Source organism: Ammospiza nelsoni, chromosome 1 (genome assembly GCF_027579445.1).
Source record: "Ammospiza nelsoni isolate bAmmNel1 chromosome 1, bAmmNel1.pri, whole genome shotgun sequence".
NCBI classification, from domain to species: Eukaryota; Metazoa; Chordata; class Aves; order Passeriformes; family Passerellidae; genus Ammospiza; species Ammospiza nelsoni.
Window position 1 is genome coordinate 18,014,731 of NC_080633.1, and position 14,380 is coordinate 18,029,110.

The 14,380-nt window shown below is 44.6% G+C and overlaps 1 protein-coding gene across 4 annotated transcripts in view; it reads left to right on the forward strand.

Annotated features, from left to right (window-relative positions):
* Positions 1–4,168: 4,168 nt before the first annotated feature.
* The window catches only part of ARHGAP21 (Rho GTPase activating protein 21), a 113,224-nt gene continuing 103,012 nt past the window's right edge, over positions 4,169–14,380 (forward strand). For 2 of the 4 annotated variants that reach the window (XM_059493727.1, XM_059493736.1), the window contains exon 1: positions 5,035–5,848. In XM_059493727.1, coding sequence (XP_059349710.1) covers positions 5,762–5,848 — 87 coding nt within the window. In that variant the 5' untranslated portion in view covers positions 5,035–5,761. Of the gene's footprint in view, positions 4,281–5,034; positions 5,849–14,380 lie in introns of those variants that run through there. The other 2 variants (XM_059493718.1, XM_059493744.1) reach the window with 2 other exon arrangements.

Sequence of the window (14,380 nt, forward strand, 5' to 3'; positions counted from 1 at the left end):
GAGTGCCATCCTGACACAGATCTCCCTTTACACACAGCTTTGCTGTCTGAGAAGACTACTGAGGAGCAGAAGAAACATCATCTGAGACACTGGTTTTCATAGCACAGCTTCCCAAAAGTGGACAAATGCCAGAAGCCAAATGGCTCCTTTCTCCTTATGGTGCAGCAGGATAAGAATTAGATGTCCAGACTTCTACCCAAGCTGCAATGTCACTCTCTATTGGCACCCCCAAGCAGTGATTTCCCCTGAGAGTATTCTTGCCGAATTCTGCATGCATTTAAAATGGTGTTACTTCTAGGAGGTATTGCCTAACACCCTGTGACTGATGGAGATGGCTGGCTGAAGCTCCAAGGTGTCAAAACCCTCTCTTACTATGGACCCAGTGGTAGGCCTTGCTGCAGTTCTCTCTGGCAGTGTTCTGAGTACTTTAAAAGCATCAGTACCCATGGCCAAGTGAGGAAGGTGTCATCTCCTGTGAAGAGAAGACTGAAATAAAAGAAAGGAAACACATTTGTAAAGATTCAGTGTCAAAGGGGAGCCAAGATGCAGGCATGGCAGCAATGACATTTATTTCTGTTGCCTGAGTATTGGTGATAGGAACACCTACAGAGCAAAAGGGGAATATTGTGGTATGGTTACCAAGAAAACAGCCATCACTACTGATGTCTAAGATGACTACTGTACTAGTGCTGGACAGGAAACAGATGCCTGTATCATGACTGAATCACAGGAATTTCAATGTAGAAATCTGTAAAGCAAATGCAGTTGCAGACAATGGTCACATTACTGTGTAGCTATAGTAATGATTTCATGGCTTTTACATGTCTAGGAGGGACTGACTATTATCTGCAGTATCTTGGAAATACCAGTGAATGAAAAATGTATGTGTAGTCCAATCCTCAAATCCCATGCTAGGAAGAATCTACTGAATCCTTCTTGGGCACCTGTCAGCATCTTTGGGGAGCAGGGACACTGTTAGGCTGATGCCAGTGATGAAAACCTGTAGCCAGGCACACTGTGGTGCTTGCAAACACTTCCTGCAAAGGTATCTCTTATGCCCAAAACAACATAATAGAGGTGTCCAGGTTCAGCCTGAACCTCTTAAAGCAGGCCCTGATCATGAGATTAAAGCCACTGGCAACTATAGCAGAAACTGTAATCAGAATGATCATTACCTCAGCAGCTCCTACAAGTGACAATTTCTGAGGGCAAACATCAGTACAAATATCTACTTGCCTGAGGGCTATGTCCGCCCACTCACTCCTCCTTTCATCCCTAAACTCAGGCCCTGTTAAACTTGGACCTTTTCCTATTTAACTTTTCAGGCTTCTCCTTAGGAGAGAAGTCCTTATCCCAGCACAAAATACCCAGGATTCACTGCTATCTCCTACAGCTGCCTATCTAATCTATTTTACTCAGGTACTCCACACTAATCTAATCTAAAGAGTCCCGTAAAAAAACTGCTCTCACTTAAAGTTCTTTTTCTCTCCACTCCTGTTGCTGTCTAACCCAAAGGCTGGGTATTTGGGACAGGCTATGGCTGGGTCTCCTCAGTGCCTGTGGCACCTCAGGTCTGACATATCATGGTGGGCTGAAGGTGGTGAGAAATGGGAGAGCCTTCAAGATGGCAAGGACAACAGAACTGCTTGGCAAATGGATTGCTTCACCTGAGTGCAGGTTACAGGTCTGTGCACTGGCGCATGTGAGGGAAAGGCACACCCCTGTGCCCTGCCAGAGGCAGGTGCTATGCACCATCTGCAAAGGAGGCAGCTGCCAAAACCATATTTAGTGTAATGAAATTCAGTCCTCCAGTCTACCTGGCCAAGTGAATTTTGATGTCCGCAAATTAGCCTCTAGAATGTCTATATTCTCAACACATCAACACGTTCACTCAGCAAATGATAGTTTAAGAAGACAGAGCCCAGTAATTGTGCCACCACTGACCCAGCAGAATGGGCAGAACAGAATGACTGAGTACACTTTAGCCCCCAGACTGCAGGATAGGATTAACTCTGCCTACCTGGGCAATTTAAATTAGCTGCTAGACTTTGCACTGAAGAGTCTGAGATGTGCTCAAAGATGTCTGCAGCAGCTCTCCTGTGGGCATGATACTCTTTAGCAAGGAGTGATAATAAACAGTAGGACACTGCTAACACTTTAAGCTGCTGCAGCTGCCTGCTAAGTGAGTATGTGTCAACACCTTCAGACTGGAAGGTGAGAAAGTGAAATTATAGCTCTCAGTTACCCTATTTCTGCTTTTGCAACCTCTTTTATTAAATAACTTCCAAGGATGATTAGTGGACTCAAAGGTTTGCTTGTGCATTATGAATCCAAGATACTGAGCACATTTCTGAAAGTTTGTGTGTCCTTCTTCAATCTTGACAACTTAGGACACCATAGAACAAAAAACAAACAGTGAGATAGTCTTATACAGGAGAGTCCTAAAAACAGTCCAGTGTCTTGAATAAAAACATCTGCTGCTAAAAAAACATACAACACTGTAATAAGAGGAAGAAAATTAAGTGCACATTCTAACAAAGGTTTGTGCAGCCTGAACTTTTGATAATTACACAAACATAAACATCTCAGCCAATAATGAGATCTAGTCCCTCAACCTAGCAATGAAGTAATAAGTGATTCTAGGATCAAATTTTCCTCTGTTATATTTTCATCTCCCTGTTAAAGTTTGAAAGCTAAAGCTAGAGAAATTGATTAGCAATGTAAAAAAAATAAAACTGGAAATTTTGTCTCTGTATTGATGCAGCTATTCTGATATGGAGACTTGTTAGACACTATACTCAGAGTCCACTTGTAGTTCAATCTCTCCAAGACACTTTGTAAATCTGACAACATTCTATATGGGTATTAGTGATGATGCTAATTTAGATTTGGAGGCAATACTATGTCTCCTATTAACAAAATTATTATGAGTACATGAACTGATTTTCTATACATCACAGATTCTTGATATTGTTTTGCAGATTGTCATGATGACTCCAGTGCAAAGAAAAATACACAGCCAAGCATATAGCTACACTTCTTGGCTCTGTTTGATAACAGAATCTCAACAGAAGTGTCCCAACTGTTCCCCTTCTCCACTCTTCAAAAAACTCAAGTGATTTTAATTCTGGTCTTTTCAACTTCTTGACAACCATTGTGCAAACAATATTATAACAGTTTTCTCTGGGTCTGGATGGCAAATAAATCTTTTAATGTTGTAGGATGGTGAGCTGGGAGAACCTTCCTGTAGATTGCCAGATGCAGAGCAGCATGCTTATTCAAAATATGTGTATGTAATCCCTGGTCCAGGTCAGGTTCAGCCACAACGTAGTCTTTAACATCAGAAATTTATGAGCAACCCAAATTCAGAAACTACCACACGTTTTAAACTATATATGTATATATGCCTTATGAGATCCACAGCAACATGCAGTGTGGTGGGCAAGCACCTGAATCACTGTGACAAGCTGTGAGTTGTAACACCCTTTTAAACTCAGCAGATGTGACCTTGGTTGACAATAATTAGCATATGGGCCTTGAGACTTTTCCTCCAGCTACTGGAAATAAGCTTGTTCTTCAGTTCTCTGGATACCAGTATTCATCCCTGCTGACAATGCAAGTTGCTGATAGATAACCAGGACAGGCACCTCTTTTCAGAGATAATGATCTCATGGGCAAGGGTAGCAGAGTTAAAAAGCCACAACCCAAAATATTACTATTGTTTTCAGAACACAAACTAGACACAACCCTTCGTTTCACTCAATTCTTTACCAATTCTTGCAAATGCTTTGTTTTTCTTTGTTTCCTGCCACAGAGACCTTACTCGTCCAACATCCAGGCTGGGAAACACCATCCTAAAAACCGAAAAGAAATTTCAAGTCACATACACCGATGATGATTAAGTACAGAAAAAGTCTGCGTTTACCGCCTTCGTGGCTACAACAAAACCAAGCTCGCCCCCCCGCCACTGGCTCAGGGGCGGCTTCGGCCGAGACCGTCCAAAGCCAGCCGAGAGGCGGTGTCCGTCTCGGTCCTCCCGAAGCCAGGTACAGGTGGAGCTGGCAGCACAAGCACCAAATCCTGCGTTAGGGCGGAAAGCCTGAGATCGTTGCCGTGTGATCACCCCCCGAAACCGCCCAGGGAAGCGGCAGCAAACGCCGCCGCCCCAGGCCGCGCTGGCGGGCGGGGGCCGGCGGGGCTCTGCGCTCCCCAGCCGCAGGGCGGGTGCCCTGGACGGCAGCCGGGAGCCAGTTCCTGCCCTCGCCGTGCCGTCTGAGAAGGTTGGGTGGATTTTTGGAGGGAAGAGAAACCGCCAGTCGGGAGGCAGGGGAAGGGGACATGCTCCCCCATCAGCAGAGGCAGCGGGAGCCGGCAGCGCCGGGAACGGCGGGGCGGGGGCAGGGGCCGGAGTCCCGCGGGCCGCCGAGGAAGAGGGGCCGGCTACAGGGCCGTGAAGGCGGCGCCGCCACCCTTCGCGGGGTCGCGCTGCCGGCCCGGCGGGCTGGGGGCGATGGTCAGCCCTGTTCCTGTGAGGGAGGGGGCGCCTGCGGCACTGGGACTGCCCCGGGGCCCGCCCGCAGATGGGCTGTAGTGCGTCGGGGCAGACGGGGGGCCGTGCGAGGGCCCGGGGAAGCGATCGCGGTGAGCGGCACAGGCGAGGCGGCACAGCCGCGCAGAGCCCTGTGCCTTCGGGAGGGCGCTAGCTGGAATGCCCCGCCGCTCCCCCCGCGCCGAACCCGGGCCAGTGCCCAGGTAGCCGGGGCAGCCCTAGGAGGAGCCCGGGGGGGCGCAGCTGGCGCGGCGCAATGGCCCCAGCGCCGAGACGCCCTAATTGCCGCCGGCGGGGCCGCAGCGGCCGCCGGCTGCCGCTGTCGAAGCGAAGCAACGTCTGTGCGGGGGGAGGCCCGAGGGAGGGGCGCGGGCGGGGCGTGGGGCGCGGTGGTCTGATCGCGAACGGCTCCGGCTACGTAGACGGGGGGAGGGAGCGGCCTGCGAGCGGGGCAGACCCGCGTAAGAGACAAAAGCTCGGCACGGCCTCGCTGCTGTCTGAGGGGTCTTTTGTTGCCACTTCTTCATCGGGGCTTGTGCGCTTTCTGCTGCTACCCCCACCCCAGCACGCCGCTGGACACAGCCGGGACGGGAATCGTGAGCTGGCGGCGGCTTCCGCCCGGCCCGGAGAGCGAGCGGCTCCTCGGTCCCCAGTCCCGTTCTCCTCATCCACCAGTTGATCAAAGTTCGGCTGGGCCGAGGCGGGGAGCGGCCCTACCGCCCCCACCGGCCGGGGCTGCCGGACAGCGCAGCTCCGTCCTCGCTCCCTCCGGCGGCGTGTAGTGAAGTAGGAAGGATCGGACACCTCCCGCCTCTCCCCGCTTGCCCTCTCCTCCCCGCGGCTGGGGCTCTGGATAGGAGGAGCCGGAGGAAGAGGAAGATGACGGAGTGGGTGCAATTAGCCTAACAAGGGACGGGCGGCGGAGGCGGCGGCGTCCCCGCGCCGAGGACTGACACATCTGCTCTCTCTCCTCCTCCAGCCATGAAGGCAGCAGCCGGGGAGCGTAGCTGAAGCCCAGGGTCGTTCCGGTGCTCTTCCCTATGGCAACCGCGTGAACGGGGCCGACCCGTCCCCCGGCGGCGGGGCTGGGCTGGCCGAGCCTCGCCTGCTGTGCGCGAGTGGCTCTGGCGTTGGTTCCCTCCTCCCGTCCCTTCCCTTCCCCGATGTGGGCTCCAGAGGATTTGCGCCTCCTTTGTAACCAGGAATGAAATAATGGCGACCCGGTGGGCAGCGGGGCCACCCGACGGAGATGGAGACAACGAGCCCCCCCCGGGCGGCGGCGGCGGTGCCGGCGGCCAGGTAGGAACGGCAGAGGCGGGCGGGGCGCGGGCCGGGCCGGGCGGCCGCCTCCCGCCGCGGGGAACGGCTTGGCTGGAGCGGGCTTAATGGCCGCTCCCTCCCGCTCTCCCTCCCTCCCTCCCTCCCACTCTTCCTGCCCGCCCGCCCCGGAGTTGCTGGGAGTTGGACGCTGGGAGTGGTGCGGTTCCCCAGCAGCGGAGGGGAGGCAGCCGCCCCGCCGAGCGCTCGCCGCGCACTCGGGGCACCGCTCCCGGGCCAGGAGGCGGCGGCGTCTTCGCTGCCTCACGGGCCGGGCGGCGGCTCCGCTTCGCGCCCCGCGGAGCCGCCGCCGCCCTCGCCCTCGGGACGGAGCTTTCCCCGGGGCCGCCCCTTGGGCCTCTCGCCCCCCCGGCCCCGCGGGCAGAGCGTGGCGTGTCGCTCCCACGCCCAACCTGCCCGTCCTGGAGGAGCGCTTCGCTGGGCGCTCCGGAGAACGGCTTCGTGCCTGTCACATTTCTATCGTGCTGATTTTCAGTAGAAATAAGGGTCTGGCCTCTGTCTGCTTGTAGCCAGTGCTTGCCACTTTCCTGTCTGTCCCCACCCGCTTATATTAAGGATATTTCTATCCATAGCATTTGGAACGATCCTCTGTGTGTTTAGTTCAGAAGCTTAATAGCATGCCCTATGGTGGCACCATTGCGTGTTTTGACTTGCAAGACAAAGTTTTTAACACAGAACCGTGTCTGATCCTTCTGTGCTCCCTATTAATAGTAATGTCTCTGAAACCACTATTAACTCTGGATTCAACAAAATAACAGCTTCAGTAGATTTGTTTTCGGATTTGCCTTAAACTTTACTTACAAAGGCAAGCTCGATTTTGTATCTCAAATTTGGAGTATGTATGTTGTGCTGAAGAAAGTGCTGCTTTAAATCCACAAAGGGCTGTGAAATATATGCCCTTTATGTAGATATTCCCCCTTTTGTTTGCTGAAGTTGAAGTACAGTTGAGTGATTTTTAGGCATACAGAACTTTAAAAAGTGTGGGTGATTTCTGGCTTTGTTGTGGTTTTTTATTTTGTGTGATTTTTTTTTCCTTAGGACACTGAGTTTTAGCTTACTGCTATCTTGAATTCACCCTTTTGCCTTGGTTTGGAAGTGTCACATATGGTATTGTAGGATTTTCCTTTCTGCTATCACCTCAATTAAGAGGTTCCCACAGTCTCTTAAAGCCAGGTGGGTTAGGTGAGGATAAAATCAATCTTAAGGAAGAGCACAGAAGATGTTAAGACTTTGTGATAAAATACAGCTCAAAAACAGTGCCATGTTTGGAGAACCTGTTCTTCAGTACCGTTCAGGTGGTGTGGGAAGAAGGAGAAAACTGCATGTCTAAGGGTAAAAATTAATATCTGCTTTTTAATTCTGTGACATTGAAACTTCTGGTCTTTGGCACTGGCCCTTGTCATAATGTACCCCTCCCTGTGGCGGTAAGCCTTAACAAGGCCTGTGGCACTATTGGAGCCCATCGTGTTAAAGCTGTCTAATTGGGGACTACTAATAGGCGTGGAATTGCAAAATGGACTACTCTGCCTGTTGTTTTGCCAGGTACTTACATGTTGGAGTTAAAATGTAACTGGTAGAAAACGTGTGCTGGGACCTGTGATTGCCTTAATCACAGCAGGCCTGATGTAATCTTCGCTTGAACTTAGACAGCCCTGGTGAATGTCTGATCAAGGTTGCAGTGCGTTCTGCAGTGCCTTCGTGTAATATTACTGCGTGTTTTAAAGTTCGGTTTATTTTCTTACAACTTTACTTTCATAGATTTGTGTAAAATGCCCAGAGAGTGAGAATTTGTGGCTTGACATCTGCTCTGTTTGTTTGATATAATAGTTACTGTACAGTGCTCCTCGTGGTATATGTGAACAAATCCCTTCAACTGAAGTCTCTCATGTTTGTGTTGAACAGTAAGAATGGCTTTTCTGTTTAAAAGATCAGAAAACACCTTTCATGAAAAACATTTACTATAAAAAGGGACTTCAGATTTCAAAAAAATTGCTGCAGTTGTAGGGATTTCTAGTACTCTAATACTGATGTGCAAGGTATTAGCAATTTTGGGAAATGATTTATGGTTTTGGGACAATGGATCCCATATGGTGTTTGCATTATAATGCAGTAATTAAGTAATCTACATTTAATGCTTAGGTCCAGATATACACACAGCAGGCTGTCATGAGGAAGACTCCAGGCATAGCTGTTGTTCACCACAGTCAAGGGAGTTGAAACAGAAATTAGGACTTTAAATCAGTTTAAGTTTTTGGAAATGCACAACTGTAGTCTTCAAGGTTTGAGTAAGAACTGAAAAACTTGTGCTCTATCTTCAGGATCATTGCTCAGACTAAGAAAGGGAATGTTTGAGAAGTGGTGCTTCTGTGGGTCTTTCTGTACACAGGTAGAACAGAGGACATGCAGTTTGAGTCCTCTGGATACCACGTATGTTGGTTGATAATTGTGTTTTGTTTTGGACACCTGCCTACTCTGATATTAAGTTCTGTTTGGTCACGCCTTGCTATGTTTTCTATTTTTATTTTCACTTAAATTTTTTTACATTTGTTTTCCCTTTGACACTGTACCTGGTGGTCTTTCAGTACCGAGCCCCTTCAGTGAAACGAACGTTGCCAACAAAGATCGCACATTGAGGCTTGCAGGCTCCGTCTGAACACAGAGCGCCTGTTCAAAGGACAGGTCACGTATTCTGGGCTCCTGGGGGAGCTGGCAGAGAGGGCCAGGGACTCTCAGGGCTGTTTGCCATTCTGTTTGAAATCTGACACACATTTACAAATGGAAGAATTGCTGGGCTTATGTTCCTAAGGGCAGATAAGTGAGAGCGTGTTCTTTTGGTTTTTAGATTAATAACGTTGGCTATCTCTGTTCTGTCAGGTTGTAGCGGTATTTTGCTGGAGAGTTTAAGCCCTGCTGAGGTACAGGCAGTACTGCTTCAGTCATAACATCCCACGTACAGGTCTGTCCAGATTTGAGGCTGGAAGTGGTGTCTTCATTAGTGTAAATTTAATTTCCCATCCTTTGCCTAGAAAGGCAAAGCAAAAAGTGCTTTTTTTAAAAATTTTTTTTGCTTTTCTGTTCCTACTGTTTTGTGTTTAAAGAAGTGCTGTGTCTCTTTGTGGTATAGTTTACTGTTACTCTATATTAAAAGTACATTCTGAATATTAAATGAAGATTTAAGAAAATATTAAGCACAATGTGTGTGGCCTTAAATGCCAAATTTTAATTCTTAACAATACTATGTCTTCAATTTATGAATAATAAATAGTAAAAGTACTTTATCAAATAATTTTATTAAGACTGATATTTTTCTTCTGGTTATGTGTTTTTGTTTTGCTTAGCAGATGAAATGTTAGGAATAGTGAATGGTCTTTAGTGATTCCTAAGAGCTTCTGTATTTGTTGAAATTTAGGAATATATTTCCAAAGACTTCTGTAAAAAAAAAAGAGCAGGTGATCAGTACTTGGTTTGTAATCACAACTGTTCAATTTCAGAGAAGAAGAAAGCCCACACTATTCTTACTCCTACACCTTATCAGAGAGAGTGCAACTGCATAAACTGAAGACAAGCATGCGCTGGGTCAGGAACCAGAGAAGGGCAATGATGGCACTAAAAATAGAAAATCATTTGGCTTCTCGCTAACAATAATGAATAGATCGTTTACTATTTTAACAACCCAGTTGGGATGACTTTGGTAAATTTCATGTGTGAAATTTCCCAGGTGTTCCGTCTCTCTACTCTCAGAGCAGAATGCCAGTCTTTCTGTAATTGTGCCTGTAAACATGTGAACTGTTCTGGAACTCTCTGTTGTTGGGTATTGATGCTTTTTCTATGCCTGATACTCAGAGGCCGGAAGGTTTAATCACAGTGTTAAAGATCAGAATTAGAAAAATCCATTTATAAAATTTGATATGTCTAATAGTACACAATACTGATTGTTAAAAGTGTACATTACTTAGGGTGATAGAGAATTCTGCACAAAGCTTCCATTAATAAATTAATTATAAATAGTAGCCTTACATGGAGTTTTGGTTGCAATTGTTCAAAAAGCTTGAGTCAAATCCTATTTAATCGTGCAAGCATAATGCTGACTTCTGCTCTGATTTATGTCAGCATAAGCCTAGGATAATTTGACAAAACACGGACCTCTTCCATGAAGAAATGTGAGGTATTTGATAAGTGACAATACGGAGCAGGAAGTAGTTCCTTCAAGAAAATGAAGGTATCTGCCTTCTAATATAGCCGTGTTTAATATGTTTTTCTGAAGTGACTTCTTGCTTTCCAGTTACACAACTTTGTTGATCGTACCACTTTAGTATAGTTGTCTGAAAAAAAAAATACTTTGGCAAGAGAAATGCAGTGGACTGAAAGTATCTTGAACTGTGTTCACATGAAATAGCTGCTCTTACTGCATGCAGTATATGCATTATACAACTGAACTTTTTTCTTTTAACAGGTTGGACAAACATCAAAGCACTAAGTTTACTTTATCTGTATAAGCTATTTGTAATGATTTTTAATAAGATGCAAAAATAATGCTTGCTACTTCAGAGATATTATTTAATGTAATTTTTATTTACTTACATGCAAAAACAGTTGAGAGAACAGCTGGGGAAGAGGAGCTATTTCATCTCACACACTTGTATGCATTTGTGATCTTTTCCCTCTTGTACCTTTGAAAACATCTTACTGGATGTGGATAATCAAATCATAACTGAACAGTATGGACTCGGAAAAGAGTAAAAGCTGGTATATTTTTCTTTATTCTCTGACTACATGCGTATGTGTCTGTGTAAATGATAATGATAATATAAACATGTACAACCTGTTAGCCTTACTAAGAGAAAATAATATCTTTCCAAGGAAGTCCAAGTAACAGTGTTAGGCTAAGCTGTTAGGAATATCTGCTGGTGCTTTGTAGCTGCTGTTTTGTTTTTTGTCTCTGATAACAAATGGAAGAAAAAATTGACGCTTTGTAGCATTCAGAGGTTGAATGCTATTCTTCCTTGCAGTTGTTTGTGTCCTGAATTGCATAGAATAGGAAGCAGATATAAAAAATTATGCAATGGTGTTAAATGAAAACACGATTTATTGATTGTGGTTAACAGGAATCATTGTTTTTAAAAAAGCATGAGTTAGCCCGGGTGTAAATGTTGAGGCTTCTAAACTACATTGAAACAATCTGAATTGACAGTACTCCAGAAGTCAGTCTGGTGGGCTGTTAGATACAATTCCATGATTGTGGAAGCTGTCAGAGCCTATGATCTCGTCAAAACCTTGAACTTAGGGCCTTGCTACAGAGGAAGTGTTTGTCTGCTTGCCACAATAGATAATGCATATATACTAAAAATATGTTTTGCTAAGCATAGTATGCAGACAGTGGATGTGAGTTATGCTGTCTGGTCAGATTGATTTCTTTCTACAGAAGTCTTGTAACACTTTGCCTTTATTTATAATATGAAATGTAGATTATTGTAAGTGCTGTGCATTTCTGCTGTCAAATCCTTCTTATGTCTTGTAATTTTTATTTTTTTGCAAAGACACTCCATGGTGTTTTTTGCCCATCACCCAGTAGTAGGCACACGCAGTAGAAGTATAATGGGTAGGAGCGGTGGCATCAAACAGGCTTTGGTTGTGTTCATGTCAGAGGCCTGATGCATCTTGTAAACCTGGAAGTGCATAATCTTGGAGCTGCAAGGTGGGATTAAACTGTTTTGTGTGTACAGTTCCTGGGTACATAAAGGTTATTTAATGGGAAGGCTTCGTCTGTGGTGTTTTTTCTTTTTGTTGAATGTTTGTTTTTCTTTGGTATGGATTCTGGGTTTTTGTTTTTTTTTTTTTTAACCATGGTGAAATGCATTTTTCATTTACATTAGTTAGATGGGAACTCTGGCTTCTCCCTGTTTTATTGTTTACTTTGATAACAAGGAAACAATCTTCTGAATTTATTGTTTGATGACTGCTGTTGGATTTGAAGAGAACTCTTCTGGAGAGGTGATACTAGAGTTTAGTGGTTGGGAACAGGATGGCAAAGATTAGGCACAACTGTATGCTTTGTTCTCTGCATCTCTTTGCTGGGGGGCTGGAACTACTGCATTTTTCTGAATTGGTGTACCCTGTTGTTCTGTATGCCAGGGAATTGTGTTCAGCAAAAAGTGTTGCTGCTTTAAATTTTCTGTTCTAGATTTTTGCACTGAGAACTTGTAGATAAGTGTTTTAATGAGGCCTTGGGATCTGTTGCAGCTCTCTCCAGCCTATTTGAGAGAGCCTGATACAAATCACTTTAGTAAATATTTGATGCTGGGCCTGAGAGGTTCTGTGTGGGCATTCTGGAAAAACACAAACAGTTGTTTAGATTTTGACTCTAGCTTGCAACTCTGAGTATACACCTTTGGGAGTGTAGGTAGTGGGCTTATTTTTGTTCTAAAATTCTTAATTTCCATTTGCCAGCAGCTGCTGCTTTGGTGAGAGTGAATGAGGTGCCTCCTTAGAGGACATGGCTAATTACAGATTGTCTGCTGGTGCAGGGGGGCACTCTGAGATAGACATTTTCTTTCATGTGTCTCTCATTTGCATAATGTGTTAGGACACACAGTATGGACTGCATTAAGCACTAGCAAATATGCTGTAGGGAATAATCCTGCACTGGCATCACTAAGTTGTCTAGATAACATAATCTTCATATTTTAAATGTTGAGGTTGTTATTTGTCTATTTGAAGGGCCAGGGACAAGAAATCAATAGAAAACCATATAAACTGTAATGAGGAGAGAAATTTTAAATGCTTCTGAGTAACAGTTGCAGTTGGTATAAATAGGTTGAAAAGAGAAACCTGAACTTGTGTGGAGATTTGGGTTTTTGTTTGTTTGCTGTGGGTTTTTGGTTTTTTTAGTTGGCTGCTTTGTGGGGTTTGTGGTTATTTTTGGGAGGCTTTATTTTTATTTTATTTTACTTAATGTAAATGGCAGTGTGACCTCCTACTTGTATGTATGTATATCTCTTTACACTTTGATGAAATACTGTTTCTCATTAAAAATTCACTGCAAACCACTCACCCTTTAAAGGACTGTGTTTTGTTCTCTTCTAGTTAAGTTCTTCATCTTAATATTTGGGGCTTTTTGTGTTGCGAAGTTCAAGGCATAAGAGAGTGAACAGTCCTGTAATAAAAAAGGTTTAAAAAATCAAATCTTAACTTTCCTGAAATGTTAGAGTTGAATATATCTGTGAAATTCTCTTAGTCTAAGTACAAGGGCAGAAAAGACTAAGATTCAAATGCTGATGTGGTTTAAAACTTTGGGGTGAATTGGGTCTTGGATACAACTTGTTCTGTCCATGGGGTGAGCTAAAAGAGAATCTTTGAACTCTCAAGAATCCCTTATGGCAGATAGATGCAGTCTGCTCAGTGATACATTCACAGCATTGAGGTGAACTAGTCAATTTTGGAAACTGAAACAGAGCTCAATCTACACCTTAAGTTGCAGTTTTATATTGGGAAGCTGCACCAGGAGAGGTGTTGTTCAAAAACTAGTTTATGGAGCTAAAGTCATATGGATTTCAAAACCATAACACAATTCCAGTTACTTTTGAGAAAAATACAACATTATAACTTGTTCAGGTCTGTCCAGATGTAATAGAATGTGAAAGGGTTGCTTTGCTAAGCAGCTTGACAGATACTTAAATACAATTCTGTCATTAAAGTCTATGGTGGTTTAGACATGCCTAAATGGATATGTCCTCAGTTCCATAATGTTTAACAGAGCTAGAAGTCAGTCAGCATTTTTAGGAGTATAAAAAGCTATCAAAATTTCCTTTTGATGCAAGAATTGAGAACTGAAACATTTAGCTGTTGTCTTTTTTTGTTCAGCAAAAGAAGCAGCAGTTCTAGAATGTGCTCCTCAAGCAGGTGACTCTTCTTACCTGTGGGTTCTGACCTGTTTTTTGTAAGATAAAAATCTGTTTAGAGTTATCTCCAAAAGAAATGCTGCAGTTTTCATGGAACAAGCTGCCCCATTGCATTTCATGCTTTATTGTTGTGCTTTTCTTCTAATTTTGATGCAACTTTAATAGGGAGCCTGTGACTCCAGTGAAAAGCATTCCTGTGTAGAGCTGCAAACATTTCTTACTCATCAATGGCTGTAAAATCTGACTTGTTCCTTCTTGCATGCATTTTAAAATTGTATTATCCTCAGTCATCATGGTAAAAGGTGAGTAAGTAAACTTTGCCCGGAGTAATCAATTTTCATGGCAATTTTTCAGGCCTTCTGCTCCATTCTCTGTACTTACACTGTTTTGGTATGGATCTGTCTACATACAGTCTCACATTTTCTGTATGTTTTAGTTATATTTTAAAATATGTTGGAGAAGTTGCTTTGGAGCTGCTTGTGAGGTGGGATTTGAATATGATCTTTCTTTTCTTAAGGAAAAAAAATGAATGGCTTGTGTGCTGCTCTGAGGGTATTAAAGTTTCCCATCTTGCCAAATTACCAATAACATGGAA